The sequence below is a fragment of the Pelophylax lessonae genome (assembly GCF_965119305.1).
Source record: "Pelophylax lessonae genome assembly, chromosome: 3".
Taxonomy (NCBI): domain Eukaryota; kingdom Metazoa; phylum Chordata; class Amphibia; order Anura; family Ranidae; genus Pelophylax; species Pelophylax lessonae.
In genome coordinates this window covers 143,709,225-143,726,532 of record NC_138770.1, presented here as the reverse complement: position 1 = coordinate 143,726,532, position 17,308 = coordinate 143,709,225, and the positions used below count along the sequence as shown (strand labels likewise).

Below are 17,308 nucleotides of genomic sequence, written 5' to 3'. Positions count from 1 at the left end.
CATAGCAAAAAAAATAAAATATAGTGGTCTGAAAAATTTCTGAACAAAAGTTAAGACTCTATTCTATTGGGTACCCATGGGCAAATAGCAAAACACATGGATACTCACCTTGATAATTTTCAGGCTTGTTCTTATTTGCGCCAAATATCTTAATAGTGGGGAAGCCTCGTATTTCATACTGACCACCCAGAGACTGGTGTTTATCAGCATCCACAGCTCCTAGATTCACAATACCCTGCAAAACAACAAAATCATACATGAGAGCAAGGTACAATCATAATCACTTGCTAACTGTTCATCACATACATTGCCCACTGTCCCTCACGCAGATCCCAGCACACTGCCCATTGAAATCACCAAACAAAAATTAGTATTCTTGTGATCTTTGAAAGAGGAAAAAAAAAAAAAAAACACAACACACTGACTGCTACAAGGAACACGGGGAGTTTGTCTCAACAGGATATTGGTCACTTGAAGAGGAGGTCCAGCCTCCCTTCAGGGAAAAAAAAAAAAAAAAAAAGTCTACTGTAGCTGCTGACTTAGTAGGACACTTACCTGTCCAGGGATCCAACAAAGTCAGCTCCACTTTTATATGGGTTTTGTATTCCCATAAAACTAGGAATGCAAAACCCGCTTACAGCCAGGCAGCTGCAGGTTAGAAGGTGGTCAACTTTAGGTCAAATACAACTGTCAATGAATTTTGAACGATCTCAAAAGAGTCTCAAACCATTGACACAACACCATAGCCTGATGACAATAGTTCAGCTTTAGTTGGGACCTGCCAATAGGTAGAGTAGAGGCCAACATGAAACATTTACCGAGGTACTGTGATATAGAAGCATTAACCTGCACAGTGGGGGTTCTTTAGCGGCTATGATGTGGATCCCTAGTAGGCTGCATCAGCCAATTTCTACTCTGTCATATTAATGGATTGAGACAGGCAAGGAGAGAAGAAAAAAAAAAAAAAAAAAAAAAAAAAAATACAACCCCATAGGACTACCGCCTTTATTTAGGATTGTGGAGTTTACCCAGGGCTTATCCCCACACCTCTTTAGCAGGTGGGTCGAATTGAAAAACTTTGCTAAAATGGCATGTGGTCCAGACCCAGGATAACCAAGATAAATATGCAGGTCTTTCCTCAAATGTTTCAAAAAAACTGTAGGTACAGGTCCACAACATGATCCAAAATTTGGTCGCAATGCCCTAAAGTCATTAGGTTTCGGATTAGGACATTTAATGTAATTCATCAACAGGTCAACACATGAGAAAATTAGAGACTGCGCTCTTTCAAAAATGAGCCAACAACCTTCCTAAAACAATTAACCGGTTGATTTCCTATAGGATAACATAACCACCAGGATAGCTTTTGAACGGTGTTTAAACCAGTCAACAATGACATTTGACGATCTTAAAAAAACTAAATTGGATCACGATTAAAAAGATGCATCCTCCTGGGGGTTGGCATGCCGAGGTAACAACTTTTCTTGTTTGGACACTCCTACATAAAATCCATGAGAGCTTCTACTACTTTCTTTTAAACATCTAAACTGTATTTAGCGGTTTTCACTAGCACCACCCTTGTTTTTAATCTAGGTAGTTACCTTCAGAGCAGTTGCAGCTTTTTTCCATTGTGGGGCCAGAGTCTTGCAATGTCCGCACCTGTGTGAAATAATTTCACATTAAATCCTGCCACATCAACACATTAAAACAGTTTGGAAGTGTTCAAGTATATGTGGTAGATGCACTAAACAAATCTGGAGCTTGGAGGACTACAGAGATACAAATTACCAGGTTAGGCATGTCAGACTGGGCCTCCTACATCTTTCCTAGTACTCTGAACTAGCCACTTGCTATCTGTACCCCATTGGGTTTCCTTTTACTGCTAGTTAGATATACAGGAAACCTCTCCAAAGGGAAATCTTGCCTGTCAAAGTTCCCACCAGGACAGGTGTCCCAACTGTAACTATAACATTTTGGATTTCCACTCAAAATGGTCCCAAGGACAAATACACAAAGTGAACAACCCAGAAGAGTAAACAAACATGACAGGGATTCGAACTCTAAGTGTTTTGTTGCTTTAGGTGTCTCCCGCAGCAGAAATATCTTCACTTCCTGTCAAGTGAAGCAATTGTCAGAGACATCATTATCATATTAAATATTTATAATAAAAAATATAAATATGCCAATTTGGCAGATCAAAGCCTCAGGCAATGTCCTGTGGTAAAATGTAAGTTGCAATTATTACCATAATATGAAAGTACTATAATCTCTTTCTGGAAGGTGTGGCCCTCAGAGGTAATAAGGGCCCTCCCTCAAAAAAAAAAAAAAAAAAAAAAGTTTTGGCAACCTGTTTTATTTGGAGTGGTTGCAAACCCTTACATATACTCACTAAATTTACTAGCCTCAGGTGATACAGAGATGAAAAACTCCCTTATAAAATGTGTACCCATTTTTCTGTAGCCCTCCCTCCGCTACAGCATGGGTGTCCAAACTATGGCCCTCCAGCTGTTCAGGAACTACAATTCCCACCGTGCCTAGTTATGTCTGTGAATCTCAGAGATTTACAATGCCTCATGGGACGTGTAGTTCCGCAACAGATGGAGCGTTATAGTTTGGACACCCCTGCGCTACAGCCTTCTAAAACAGACCAAATGCTTATCAGCTCCAAAAGGCACCCTGCAGGGAATCCAATGTCACACACTGCACAAAAGAGAGCAGGGAGCCAAGTGTAATCTGAGACCTGAGCAGAGGAAACAGACCCCCCCCCCCACCCACACACAGTCTCATAGGGAAACATGCACAGCTGAGGCTGTCAATCACAGGCTGTGTGCTGGAGCCTCCCACTCCATGCCCCTGGATCCCTTGGAGTCAACATAACCCGTCAGGTGTGGCCCAATAAGAGAGAGGAGACAGCAGCCTGAAATCACACTAAGTGCTTTGGATTCAGGCAAGTACACATTTTAGGAGGATATGCTTTGTTCATTCATCTCTCTCCTGCATATCACAAAAACACATAATAGCATCCCCGCCCATTTTTAAGTTCACAGGTGATGAACTTAATTCATTTTATACACGTCAAACACGAGGAAAATGAAAAAACATAATGCTGATAACGAAGTAACCTATTTTATGTGTATAATAACACACCATACCACATAACAATTGATACAATACATTAGTAGCCTAAGACCATCCTGGTATACACATACATAGCCCATAATAATATACAAAAGTTATGTGTCATGACATCTTTCATAGTGTACTTACCATGGAGCATAAAATTCTACCAGCCACAAGCCGTCACTCTGAAGAACGTCTCGGTTGAAGTTACTGGGGGTTAATTCAACGACATCATCACTGGCAGAATACATACCCCTCACTGCAAGATAGAGTGAGCAAAGCACTGCCCCTGCAAAGAGAACATTCAAAGAATAAGTATCTAACAAAACGTATAGGAAATCAGCATTGTGCATAGGAGCATAACCCACAAAACACACACTAGGGCCAATACAAGTAATGTCACCAACCCAACTGTGTCTAAAACAAGTCCTCGGGGGATGCCTACTGCAACAATTGGAGGGCCTTCTCTAGCACAGCTTTTATTAACAAGGGTTCGGTGTACCGCTAAGGTTTCCTTGAGTAGGGGTGGATTGATCTATCCGATTGTGCCTGCATAGTTCTGGAACCAACAGCTCCCAGCAATACCATGGGCTCAGTGGAGCGGTTCTGCTTGTTTCTCAGGATAGTAAACTCTGACATCAACAATCTTTTTAAACGTTCTATAAGAAGGTCCTTCTCCCCACCAAAGTAAGAGGGCACGTCTTCCAACTGACTACTAATGCTCATGTAGAGTGAGCTGCAGATATTTAAAAAAAAAAAAAAAAAAAAAAAAAAAAGGTTACCCAGGACCAGCAAATGATTTGAAGGGTTAAGCTGGATACACACTATCCAACTTTTGTGGTTAGATTTCCTTCAGATTTACCTTTTCTATGTAGTGCAAAGGCCTGCCAGATTGAATACAAATTGAAAGTGTTTAGGTCTGACCTCATATTATATGGTTTTGGTAAATCTAAAGGAAAAAAAAGTCTTCAGAAAATCTTATAGTGTGTATGGCCCATTACTCGAAGGAAAAAAAAAAAAAAAAAAAAAAAAAAAGGAGGTTGATAAAAAAAAAAAATGCACTTCAGCTGAAGGGTTTATGGTCATCCAAAGTTGCAAATATTTGCCAAGTGAACCAACATTTTAGCAATAAATACAAAACAGGACGGGGTGATGGCTGTATAGTGGTCAACCCCTTCTTTCCGTAGGTACAAGCACAGGCCTCAGTTTAACTACATGCAAACACTAAAGTAGAACAAAAGGCAAAACGCCCCCCCCCCCCCCCCCCACTTTGGATAGAGCAAGGAAGGGTTGTAACCCGTCAGATTTTGTTTCGCTATCTGTGTCCCATTGCAGAGATTTCCCTTCACTTTCTGTCCCATAGCTAAACAGGAAGCAAGAGGAAATCCATTCAAATAAGGGAATTCCTTGAGGACCCCCAGGTCACCAGGACTAGTGTCCCCATTGGAAGATTTCCCCTCTATTACTTTTCTGTGGACAATCCAAAATTTGGGATTTTCTTTTACCTACAATGACAATGTTAAACAGGACATATAGAGAGGGGGGAATCTTCCTAATGGGGGCACAGGCAGCAATAAAAATCTAACAGGGGTTCTAATCCCTCCAAAACTAAAATACAAGTTTTTCCTTTAGTTCTACTTTGATTACGGTGTTTAGATGGATGCAGACAAGAATTGACTGATGTTCTAAACCCTCCACAGACAGTGGCAATCCCTTCACTACCTGCCCCAAAGGCATCAAGAGGAAATAAGAAAAAGCATTCTGTGTGTCTCAGTGCCAATCAAGTAGTGAGTGAAGGAGGTGTTCACTCTTCAAAATCCCTTGGATATTACTGAGCAGCAGAAGATATTACTGACCAGAAGTTAGGGCATCGTGAAGTATTGCCTAAGCTTTCTAAACAAAGGGCCAGTTTACTGTCATTCAGGCTTTATAGGGGCCAGTGGGGGGGGGGGGGGGAAATAGTGCCTCATTGTTGGCATCAGTGGGGGGGGATAGTGCCGCACTGTTGGCATCAGGGGGGGGGGGGGGGGAAGTGCCGCACTGTTGGCATGGGGGGGGGGGGGAAAGTGCCGCACTGTTGGCATCAGGGGGGGGGGAAAGTGCCGCACTGTTGGCATCAGGGGGGGGGGAAAGTGCCGCACTGTTGGCATCAGGGGGGGGGGAAAGTGCCGCACTGTTGGCATCAGTGGGGGGGGGGGGGGGGAATAGTGCCGCACTGTTGGCATCAGTGGGGGGGGGGGGGGGGAATAGTGCCGCACTGTTGGCATCAGTGGGGGGGGGGGGGGAATAGTGCCGCACTGTTGGCATCAGTGGGGGGGGGGGGAATAGTGCCGCACTGTTGGCATCAGTGGGGGGGGGGGGGAATAGTGCCGCACTGTTGGCATCAGTGGGGGGGGGGGGGAATAGTGCCGCACTGTTGGCATCAGTGGGGGGGGGGGGGGAATAGTGCCGCACTGTTGGCATCAGTGGGGGGGGGGGGGGGAATAGTGCCGCACTGTTGGCATCAGTGGGGGGGGGGGGAATAGTGCCGCACTGTTGGCATCAGTGGGGGGGGGGGGAATAGTGCCGCACTGTTGGCATCAGTGGGGGGGGGGGGGGGAGAAATCACCTAGTTACTAATTGGGAATTGCCAACTCCCTTATGGCCCCATACAGACTAGGTGTATAGCCTGGGGGCATGAGCTCTGGTACTTAGCTACAGGTGGAGGGCACAAGGGTCTATCAGAAGCTGTTCATGGAACCTCAATATTACAATTGATTAAATAGGTGGAAACATACCAATGGAAACCAATATTTTGACTGATAACAAGTTAGGAAAGCCACATAAGTAAAATTTGGGATTTTTTTTCTTCTTTTTATTCCCAGCAGGCATCGAAAGGCTTTGCAACATTAGAAGGCCCTAGACCAGGGGTAGGGAACCTATGGCTCGCGAGCCAGACGTGGCTCTTTTGATGGCTGCATTCGGCTTGCAGACAAATCTTTAATAAAGGGGGCGTGTCCGGACGTGAGCCGTTTAGCCCCAGAGCTCCACCGCATCTACCACTCAATCCAGTGCCAAGGAGATTTCTGCACCCATCGACGGTACACTTTGTGGGCTACCCACCGCTACCCTCCGTCTCTGGGTGACCGGATTGCCGCGCTACGGACCTTGCGGCCTACTTGCGGTACCGCCGCCGGCTCGTATGCTGTGCATCTGAGGGCCTTGGCAATCACCGCCTGGTAAGGAGACCTGCCATCCGCTCCCTGTGCCCCGACAGACACGATCTCCTTCCCCTCTGACACCCAGGGACCTGCCTCTCGCATCCACTTCTGAGGCCTTCATAGGCCGGCCGCCATTTTCTCAGGGCCCATACTCATCTCCCATCACTCGCAGGCCTGCAGGCGCTTCACAACTCCGGTCTTATTGCACACCTGCCTGCTCTTCTCCCTTCCCAACCGGACTCCAGGCACTTTCACACGGCTCCCATCTACTCACTGTACAGCTGCGTCCCATGAATATGAAAATTAAATAAAGGATCCCGACCCCTGAAATATAGTGTATGGCTCTCACAGAATTACATTTGAAAATATGCGGTGTTCATGGCTCTCAGCCAAAAATGTTCCCGACCCCGGCCCTAGACGAATGGGGAGGAAATTGGGGCTGCTATAAGTATCTTTTTACGACTAGTAGCTAGCAAAGTTACACGGGGTACAGAGGTTAGATATGTTTCAGCACAAAGTTTAAGTCTAAAAAAAAAATAAAAACCCCAAGAATGGGAATTTCTCTCTGTTTCCCCATCTGTATGTATGATCTTTTCAGGTTTATTTTCTAATACTCAATTATTATCACTAATCAAATTATGGTAAACAATGTTGCCTCTTTCACATGGGGCAGACGTCAGCAGCAGATGATCTCTTCTCTGAACCCCGCTGACATCCAAAGCTCCATAGGAGAACAATGGAGGTTCCGATGGGGTCTGACGGAAAAACTGACAGGCGGACATGATTGGAACGTTGGTGTGAAAAACGTACACATGCATTTCTTGTCCTGGTAAGCTACATCTCAATATAAAAGACTAGTAAATCTGATCTGGATGGACTGTTAGCATCACAGAACCTGAGAAAAGGCTCTACCAAATGGGAATAGATCGGCAAATTGCACATAAACCTGTGTATTGCCCTTGCAATTCGTTGATCATGATTATAATGCTCTACAGCAGGGATTCCCAAACTACGGCCCTCCAGTTGTTCAGGAACTACAATTCCCATCATGCCTAGTCATGTATGTGAATGTCAGAGTTTTACAATGCCTCATGGGATGTGCAGTTCAACAGCTGCAGGGCCATAGTTTGGGAATCCCTGCTCTACAGGCTTTAGTGCAAAAAAATGTATCAATGCACTTATTTTCCTTTTATTGATGTGGCTGCATTTATTAAGGCTACATATTTGCGGCTGCCGTTTGCAGTCCAGTGTCCTGTGTGTTTCTGTTCAACAGTCCAGGTGCGATTCAGGTGCAAATATTTTCCTGAATTCGCACCCGAACCAGACCCAAAAAATGCACAGAACCCTTCTCAAATCCACACCGCAGACATGCGTGAACCAGCTCCATTGAAAGCCAGTCACACTCACATTTAAAAATGCATCCAATTCGCATAGATGTGAACCCAGCCTAAAGCCATACTAAAAGCATTTTATTTTTTAATTTTGGATAGAGTGGAGATGGATTAGAACACCAATTAGGTTTTTATTGCTACCTCTGCCCCCATTAGGGAGATTCAGCTTCTCTATTCATCCTGTTTATCGTGATCATCAAAAGTGAAAGTAAAAGAAGATCCCAAATTTTGGGTTGTCATCAGAACAGGAGTAGAGGGGAAACTGCCTATGCACACTGGGATTTCCTCTCACTTCCTGTTTAGCTATGGAACAGGCTGTGAAGGCAAATCTTCCCAAAGGGGCACAGATGTAAAAAAAACAAAACAAAAAAAAAAAAGGTTTGGTCTTTAGTGACGCTTGACATTTTTGCAAAGGGTGGACTACATCTTTATCCACGGTGCAAACACAAGCCTGGAACGTCTGTATTCCAGCACAACCTTTTTAAACTAGGGTACCTTGTGGTCTCCTCTGAGGTGTTAGAAGAGAAAAATTGATCGCACTCTGAAGGAAGTGAACTGGAGAGGTTTATTCCCATAAACTCAAATACACAGGTGCATCACACAGACATGGGACAGGTTGACGCGTTTCACGACTATCGGTCGCTTACTCATAACCAATTCTGTGTCTGTGTGATGCACCTGTGTATTTGAGTTTATGGGAATAAACATCTCCAGTTCACTTACTTCAGAGTGCGGTCAATTTTTCTCTTCTAATGCCCCGTACACACGTGCAGATTGTCGGCCGAACGATCGGCCGTCTTTTGTCCCCGGCTGTCGTGTCTGTTGAAAAGTGCAAAAGACTGCACAAGAATTTTGTCCGCCGACTACAGCCGACTGCAGAAGTGATGTCATGTGATGGTTAACTTTCCCTGTGTTTTTTCTTTTCTGAGCATGCCCAGTCTTGCAAATCTGCTGTCTGTCGGCCAAATTCTGTACTGACTGGCGAACAATCGGCCGCTCTGGTGTCGGCATACAAAAATTTTAATGCTTGCACGACAGATTCTGTTCGGCCGAAAGTGCGCATACTAACAGCCGAAAATCGGCCGTCGGCCGAATCTTTTCGGCCGACAATCTGCACGTGTGTACGGGCCTTAACACTTGATTCCTGGATGACGGATCCGACCGGCACCGGAGTGTCTTGCCTCACCTGAGCGGCGTTTTTCTGTTTGCTACAATTGTGTCTCCTCTGAGGTGCCTTGGCAAAATGCCTAAAAATTGCCCCAAAATTGTATACAAGCCAGTGGGTGAATGAAGCCTGTCTTTTAGTTCCACGAAGCCACAGGTTTTCATTGTACACCATTACAACCTTCTAGCTGCCAACTTCTAACACCCAATGACATCATCAGCTGAAAAGGAGGATGTCAGTCGCCTGCATAGCATCCTTGTTTGACCCTACTTTGCCTCTCTCCCATCAGCTTTGGGGTTTCTTTAGCTAAGTGATGGAGAAAAACTGAGGGAGAAGAGAAACATTGGAATACTAGTCAGTACAAGTTTGCAACGGTGTATGGGCTTTGTAAGAATAAATCACCTCTAACATTGGGTGTCCTACGTGTATTGATGTTGCTGCATTACGTAAAACTATTAGAATCATTTTTACAATTTAGAACGGGGTGCCACAAGACTGTCCGTACTTTTGGAGGGCACCCCAAGATTGTCCATTTTAAAGGGTGCCTTGCCTGAAAAAAGGTTGAGAAAGCACTGTTCTAGTAGAATGATGTATAGAGCAACATAGCAGACAAAGTCACAGGGTCCTCTCCTCTGTACCCTGCGGATGATGTGTGAAGACGGCAGCCAATGAGCAACCATATCCCATAGTAACTGCAGCACCTTCCAATTGGATTGCAGGGAAGCCGACTATCCGCTCGGTGAATCGGGTCCATGCTGCCTTTAGATTTCACGAATCAGCCACAAGGACTGATATATGGGCAATAATACATTGCGCCCCCCCAGAGATATCACTAAACACCAATCTCAGGAGGGGAGGGAGGATGCAATGAAGGGGATCATCATGTCAGCAGCATCTAGATCTATATATACACACATCACATATATAGGTGGTAGTGATAGAGATTATAGTTTATATAACATTTTTTTTTTTTACTGTATACAATTACAGAAATGTGTTAGCAGTACACACACACACACATATATTATATATATATATACATACATATATATATATATATATATATATATATATATATATATATATATATATATATATATAGCAGAGCCCCCAGTATAGTGCTGGTGGTAACTGCATGGCATGTTGTGCATGCTAGGTCTATGTAGGGGCAGGGTAACACTGTGTATATATATATATATATATATATATATATATATATATATATATATATATATATATATATATATAGCAGAGCCCCCATCCCCAGTACAGTGCTGGCGGTAGCTGCATGGCATGTTGTGCATGCTAGGTCTATGTAGGGGGAAGGATAACACTGTATATACATACATATAATTATATATATATATTGCAGAGCCCCCAGTACAGTGCTGGCGGTAGCTGCATGGCATGTTGTGCATGCTAAGTCTATGTAGGGTAGTATAACACTGCATATACACACACACATATACACAGTGCCCAAGCAGAGCCCCGTCCTCCCGCTCTCACCCAGTAGCATCGTTCTTCTCGCCATCCTCCCGTCGTACTCCGGACCGCTGTGTGCACCGTCTGCCGTGTTCTTCCCAAGCACCTCGGAGCTACACTCTCACCTTCCGCCGTGTCCGCTGCCTATTGGTCTCTCCCGCAGCTCCAACATTAATATAGCCAATCAGAGGAGGCCGGGTAGCTCAGCTGCCGGTGACTCTCCCCCAGTCTTCCTCCGGGTGAGCGAGCTGGGAGTATGCGATTGGCCCACGCCAGGAGACGGGCGGGGTTTCGGGGGCGTGGTGGTTATGCGTTCCAGAGCAGGATTTAGTGACGTCAGGCTGAGATGGGAGTAGTATGGAGGAAAAGTTGAGAAGAGTTGTATGTAAAGTTCTCTCCTGCTGAACTTTGCTGTTATCTAATCTCCACACACTGATCATTATTGACTGAGCCATGTAATCCGATTTGGCACAGCTGGTTCTTGGCATGAGTCGGGCAAACATATAGGGTTGGGGATGGAGCCATGTGTGGACCCCCGCAGAGTTAAAGTAGAAGTCCACCCAGTACTAAAATCTCTACATCTATAGGCATCCACCATCTAATGCTGGTCATACACAGGACTGGCCCTATACATTGTGCTGCCTGGGTTCAAAAATGAAATGCTGCATCCCCCCCAAAAAAAAATCATGCCCACCAAGAAGCCCCATATCCAATTTTTCTATAACATGATAATTAAAACTAAAATTAAATTTATCAGGAAGTCAGATTCACATGCAACAGCACCTTGTCTGCATGCCCTGCCCTGGATGACAAGGTCATCCCGGGCAAGGACGCCAAATTGCGCCCCCCCCTTCCCTTAGGATTAGGGTCAAGGAAATCCCCCATCCCTGCAGTCAACCATTGCACCCAGGGCAACTGTTCCTGCTGTCCACCCCTTGTCCCCGCCCTGTCTACATGTACAATTATATGACATACCATTATGTTTAATTCCAAACCACAAACTCCAATATTGTTTTGTATGTCTGACGTCATCATGCACACCACAATCACATGAGGAACGTTCCCCAGAGGAGACCCTCCGCCTCCTCATACTCATCAGTTTGCAGTACGATGGGGAAATGCCGCCCGTAACGCGCTGCGAACAGAGGACACACAAAACAGCTTGAAAAAGAATCATGGCCATCAAATTGCTGCCCCTCTCAAAGTTCTGCCTGGGTCCAATGGACCCAGTGGGACCCATTCTAGGGCCGGCCCTGTCCATACACTATCCGAAAAATTGTTCTAACTCATTTTCGAAAAAGGAACACTCGGCCATGAGAGCAGATGATCGTTCCATCATGTAATGACCGATAAATCGCTCAATGGACATAAATGAATCAGTTTTTTGTTTGTTTTTTCACATATACCTAGTGCAAACAGTTTGGACGAGAAACACATTTAAGCCTCGTACACACGTAGCGATTTTCGGCCGTAAATTTTCGGCCAACGTCCGATCGGCCTATTTTCGGCTTGTTAGTATGATGCTTCCGACAACCAACTTTTCGGCCGAACAAAATCTGGTGTGCAGGCTATAAAATTTTTGTTGGCCGTCAGCAGAACGGCCGATTGTTCGTCAGTCAGTACAGATTTCGGCAGACAAAAATGTGATGAGCAAGACTGGGCATGCTCAGAGAAGAAAAACACACGGAAAGTCAACCAGAACATGACATCACTTCTGCAGTTGGTTGTTGTTGCAGTCTAGAGCACATTTCAACCAACACAACAACACTGGACAAAAGACGGCCGATCGGTCGGCCAACAATCGGTGCGTGTGTATGAGGCTTAACCTTTCAATTTATCATTCGTTCAGGAGAAAATTTCCAAACTTGTCCTTAATTTTTTTGGCTCAAAAACATCACGATTACCGATTCGCACCCGTTAACTGGCTGAAAAACGAAAGACATGTCCAAATGACCGAATTTCGGCCAATTTTTTGTATAGTATATGGCCATCATAAGGCCGGCCATATATGGGACGAATTTCGGAAGAAGTTTCTTTCGAAAATCTTATCTTAGACTGGCCATACATAGGTCAAATTTTGATAAAATTTTCTTTTGAAAATCCTATCTAAGGCTGACCATACACTATACAATTTTCTTACTCAATTTTCTTTAGATTTACCTTCAACCATGTAGTGCAAAGGCCTGCCTGACTGCCTACACATTGAAAGTGTTTGGGTTTGATCTCATATTATATTGTTTTAGTAAATCTATAGGAAAATTGAATAAGAAAAATGTATAATGTATTGCCAGCCTAAGAATTTTTGTTCATATTTTGCACCATTATAGTTGGCCGTAACAACGGCCGATTTTCGTGCGGTCATCAAATTTGAGTGATCGGGCATGTTGGAAACTTTTTGAAAAACGAATGATTTTCTAATCAATGATGGGAGAATCATGGGAGAAATATATTTGAAAAAGAAATGAGCACGAGTGCAAGAAAAAATTCCCAGAAAGAAAAGAAGATTCCCAACCACGAAAATTCTTTTCTGTAGCAATATGAGGTAAAAATTGAAGGCTTAGTTGGGCGAATTTCGAAATCAATGGTGGCACCATAAAATCACAAATTTTCTTATTTTCAAAAAATTCTTTCGAAATTCAACCCATGTATGGCCACCCTAAGAATTTTCGTTTGAATTTTGCACCATTAGTGTGGGCTGCAGCAACTGCTGATTTTCGTGTGGCCATCGAATTTACATCTGTGACCAAACGTGGCTAGTATTAATCAAATGTGTTGCCACATATATTAACTGAAAAAAGTTCATAAAGAAAGTCCCAAGTGAAGATAAAAATCAATTGTGCATCCAAATTCAAAAGTGATTGTGAACTGTGCCAAGGGACCCCACACCAAGGATCAAAAGAATGCACTCAACAGAGGGTATGGACCCAAAATACTTTATAGCATATGGGCCATACAAGCTGATATTGCTGTATACTTCCAAAATAAGGCTGGAACACCGGATGATCAGGAAGGTAGCCAAAGTGTCACAAATGGAAGCCATGGATCTCTCACAGTCATACATGGAGAAAGAAGCCAGACAAAACCGACATAGTGTAAAACTGCTAAAACTTTAATAGTATAAAAGCCAAAGAAAAACTTACAAGAATCCAATGGACGTAGGCATGTAATACAGAAACTGATGGCATGAATGATGTTACTGACGCGTTTCCTCTAAGCAGACATAATCATAGGAAGCTGCCATCGAATTTACATGATCAAGCTTGTTGGAAACGATTTTCTAATCAATGATGGGAAAATCATGCGAGAAATATAATAAAAAATAAATACTCATGAGCACAAGAAAAGAAAATTCCTGGAAAGAAAAGAAAATTCCCGGAAAGGAAAGAAGATTCCTGGCCAGGAAAATACTTTTCTGTAGCAACATGAGGTGGAATTGAAAGCCTGGTTAATCAAATTTTGAAATCAGTGGTGGCACCATCTGATCACAAAGCGCAAAAAAATTTCTGATTTTCAAAAGAAAATTTGCTCGGAATTTGATCCATGTATGGCCTGCAAAAGACTGACCTATCTAGCCCTATAAAGAAGAAATCGCTATATGTACCTTTTTTGAAGCCGGTCCGGTGTTCTATCAGAATGCCGCTACCCAGTGATGTTTGCAACAAAAAACACTTATAGAGTGGAGATTACATCACAAATTGAATCAATCTTACTGTATGTATTAAATGATTGGCGATCTTCTGGACAGTGAGTTAGTGGGTGGAGGATTTTTCCTTTTTTTCTCCTGTCATTCCCCCAGGTTTTCAGAGTCTTTTTTTGTGTGTATACAAGCATATATATCATTTACTGCAAAAAACTCCCAATCACTCTAAACATAATACAATGTCCATGCAGTGGCGTAGCGTGGTGGGTGCTGGGGGGGCCAGCCGCACCGGGCGCAAAATCTGGGGGGGCGCAGTGTCATGCTGCCATTTAGGAGCCTGCTCAGCCACCCTTAGTGTAGGAATCAGGTAGGTCTCTGTAGTGGTTAGTGTAATTGTCAGGTAGGTTTGTGTAGCGGTCAGGTAGGTCAGTGTAGGAATCAGGTAGGTCTGTGTATTGCTCAGGTAGGTCTGTGTAGTGGTCAGGTAGGTCAGTGTAGGTGTCAGTATAGAAATTAGGAAGGTCAGTGTAGTGATCAGGTTGGTTAGTGCAGGAATAAGGTAGATCAGTGTAGGTGTCTGTGTAGTGGTCAGGTAGGTTTGTGTAGTGGTCAGGTAGGTCTGTGTAGGTGTCAGTATAGTAATCAGGTAGGTCAGTGTAGGAATAAAGTAGGTCTGTTTAGTGATTAGCTAGGTCAGTGTAGGTGTCAGTGTAGTGGTCTAGTAGATTTGTGTAGGGGGCGCAAATTACTTACCTTGCCCCGGGCGCTGACAACCCACGCTACACCACTGTGCAGTGGCGTAGCATGGGGGGTGCAGGGGGGGCCGGCCACACCGGGCGCAACATCTGGGGGGGCGCATCCGCTCCGCAGTGTCATGTCAGATGTCACTGAGTCGCTCACTCTGTCATAGGCTGGCCGTCGCCGCCGCCCGCTGAGTCTGCTCTCGACTCTGCCCCTGGCTCACTCTCACTGCTTCAGCTTGGCAGCTCGGCTCGGCCGCTCAGCTCCCGAATCCGATCCAGCCGGCGTCGCCCACTGTGGAGTGGTGGTGGGGGGAGACAGGCCAGGCGTGCGGTGCGGAGATGGACTGTCTGGGGGAGGGACTAACCCGTGCAGCGGCCGCCCAGCGCAGCGCGGGAGACGGGGAGAGAAGAATCACACCAGGCAAGCAGCAGAAGAAGCTGGCGCGGCGAAGGAGGAGGACGACAGGACAGGAGTCACAACAGGACAGGAGTCAGCAATTTCAGCAAAGGAGGCAGGTGAGAGGCCAGAGAGCCTGGTGACAGTGGTGCTGCAGCCAGGGCCGGCGTTAGGGGGGGCAAACTGGGCAACTGCCCAGGGCCCCGAATGTCCAGGGGCCCCGGGTCACTGTCAGCAGCGGGCTCCAGGGGCGGACTGAGCGGTCGCCGGTAGGGCACTTCGGATGGGAAGGGAACCCGCCGCCCAGTACAGCACTAATTCACCCGATGTTGTCTCAGAGACAACATCGGGCTATCGGGAACTGCTGCTCGGCGACCAGCGCTATGGAAGTGGGAGGAGGGGAGGGGCCCTGCGGCCGCCGCTATAGAACTAGGAGGCGGGGCCCGGCGGCAAGTTCTATATTGAAGTTTGAGGAGGGGAGGGGCCCGGTGGCTGTCTCTACTGAAGTGGGAGGAGGGAAGGGACCCGGCGGCCAATGGCATTGAAGTGGGAGGAGGGGAGGGACCCAGCGGCCGTGCTATGGAAGTGGGAGGAGGAGCCCGGTGGCCAGCGCTGCATCTGTGGGAGGAGGGGCCCGGCGGCGCTGCCTTATGGTGTCCTCATAAGTGGTGACAGAGGTCAGTGAGTAGACAATAAGCAAGCCCAGCTAACTACCACATCCACTGACACCCCCACCAACATGTGATCTCCCCTAAATTCACCATAGTGCCAGTGGTGAACTTGGGGGAGATCACATATTGGTGGGGGTGTCAGTGGTGAATTGTGTGGTGGGGGGACGACGACACAGCAGTGGTGAACTTGGGGGACATCACATATTGGTGGTGATGTGGGGGGTATGACACAGCAGTGGGGAATTTGGGGGACATGATCACATATTGGTGGGGGTGTCAGTGGGGGTGTAGGGGTGGGAATGACACAGCGGTGGTGAATTTTGTGGGGAAATCACATATTGGTAGGGGGTCTGTCTGTGGCACAAACCCCCTACCAATATGTGATTTCCCCACAAAATTCACCACCGCTGTCTCATTCCCTAGCCCCCCCCCCCCACCACCGCACAATTTACCACTGACACCCCCACCAATATGTAATCTCACCAAATTCACCACTGCTGTGTCATTCGGAGGGAATGACACAGTAGTGGTGAATTTGGTGAGGAGATCAGTGGTGAATTGTGTGCGGGGAGGAGGGGTATGATACAGTGGCGGTGTAGCCCCCCCCCCCAAAACCACATAATTCACCACTGACACCCCCACCCTAATATGTGATCCCCCCACCAAATTCATCACACCTTACCGTCCGCCATCAGAGAAGAGGCAGCGAGCGGCGCTGACCGAGTCGCAGCGCCATGGAGGAGGAAGAAGTTGACTCCAGAGCAGCACGGTCACCAGGGAGTCGGGACGGTGACGGGCGGCGCGCATGCAGGTCGAGACGAGGACTCGGAGGGAGAAGACGTCCAACCGAGTCCCGAGCAGCACGCCAGGCACGGTGACGGCAGTGGCACCAGAGGTAAGTGAAGTCCTCCGGGGGGGGGGTCACACATTGATGGGGACATGCTGGACACTGCATTGATGGGGGACATGCTGGTCAGGTCACTGTGCATTGATGGGGCCATGCTGGTCAGGTCACTGTGCATTGATGGGGGACATGCTGGTCACTGTGCATTGATGGGGGACCTGCTGGTCAGGTCACTGTGCATTATTGGGGGATATGCTGGTCAGGTCACTGTGCATTGAATGGGGACATTCTGGACACTGTGCATTGATGGGGGACATGCTGGTCACTGTGTATTGATGGGGGACATGCTGGTCACTGTGCATTGATGGGGGACATGCTGGTCACTGTGCATTGGTGGGGGACATGCTGGTCACTGTGCATTGAATGGGGACATGCTGGACACCGTGCATTGATGGGAGACATGCTGGACACCGTGCATTGATGGGGGACATGCTGGTCACTATGCATTGAATGGGGACATGCTGGTCACTGTGTATTGATGGGGGACATGCTGGTCACTGTGCATTGATGGGGGACATGCTGGTCACTGTGCATTGGTGGGGGACATGCTGGTCACTGTGCATTGAATGGGGACATGCTGGACACCGTGCATTGA

General features: G+C 46.3%; 1 protein-coding gene across 2 annotated transcripts in view; it reads right to left on the bottom strand.

The window, feature by feature from the left end:
• The window catches only part of PDIA6 (protein disulfide isomerase family A member 6), a 53,512-nt gene extending 42,976 nt beyond the window's left edge, over nucleotides 1-10,536 (bottom strand). For both annotated transcript variants that reach the window (XM_082249169.1, XM_082249170.1), the window contains exons 1-4: nucleotides 10,383-10,536; nucleotides 3,268-3,409; nucleotides 1,602-1,659; nucleotides 109-235 (exon numbers count right to left, since the gene is read on the bottom strand). In XM_082249169.1, coding sequence (XP_082105295.1) covers nucleotides 109-235; nucleotides 1,602-1,659; nucleotides 3,268-3,409; nucleotides 10,383-10,407 — 352 coding nt within the window. In that variant the 5' untranslated portion in view covers nucleotides 10,408-10,536. The remainder of the gene's footprint in view (nucleotides 1-108; nucleotides 236-1,601; nucleotides 1,660-3,267; nucleotides 3,410-10,382) is intronic.
• Nucleotides 10,537-17,308: the final 6,772 nt, after the last annotated feature.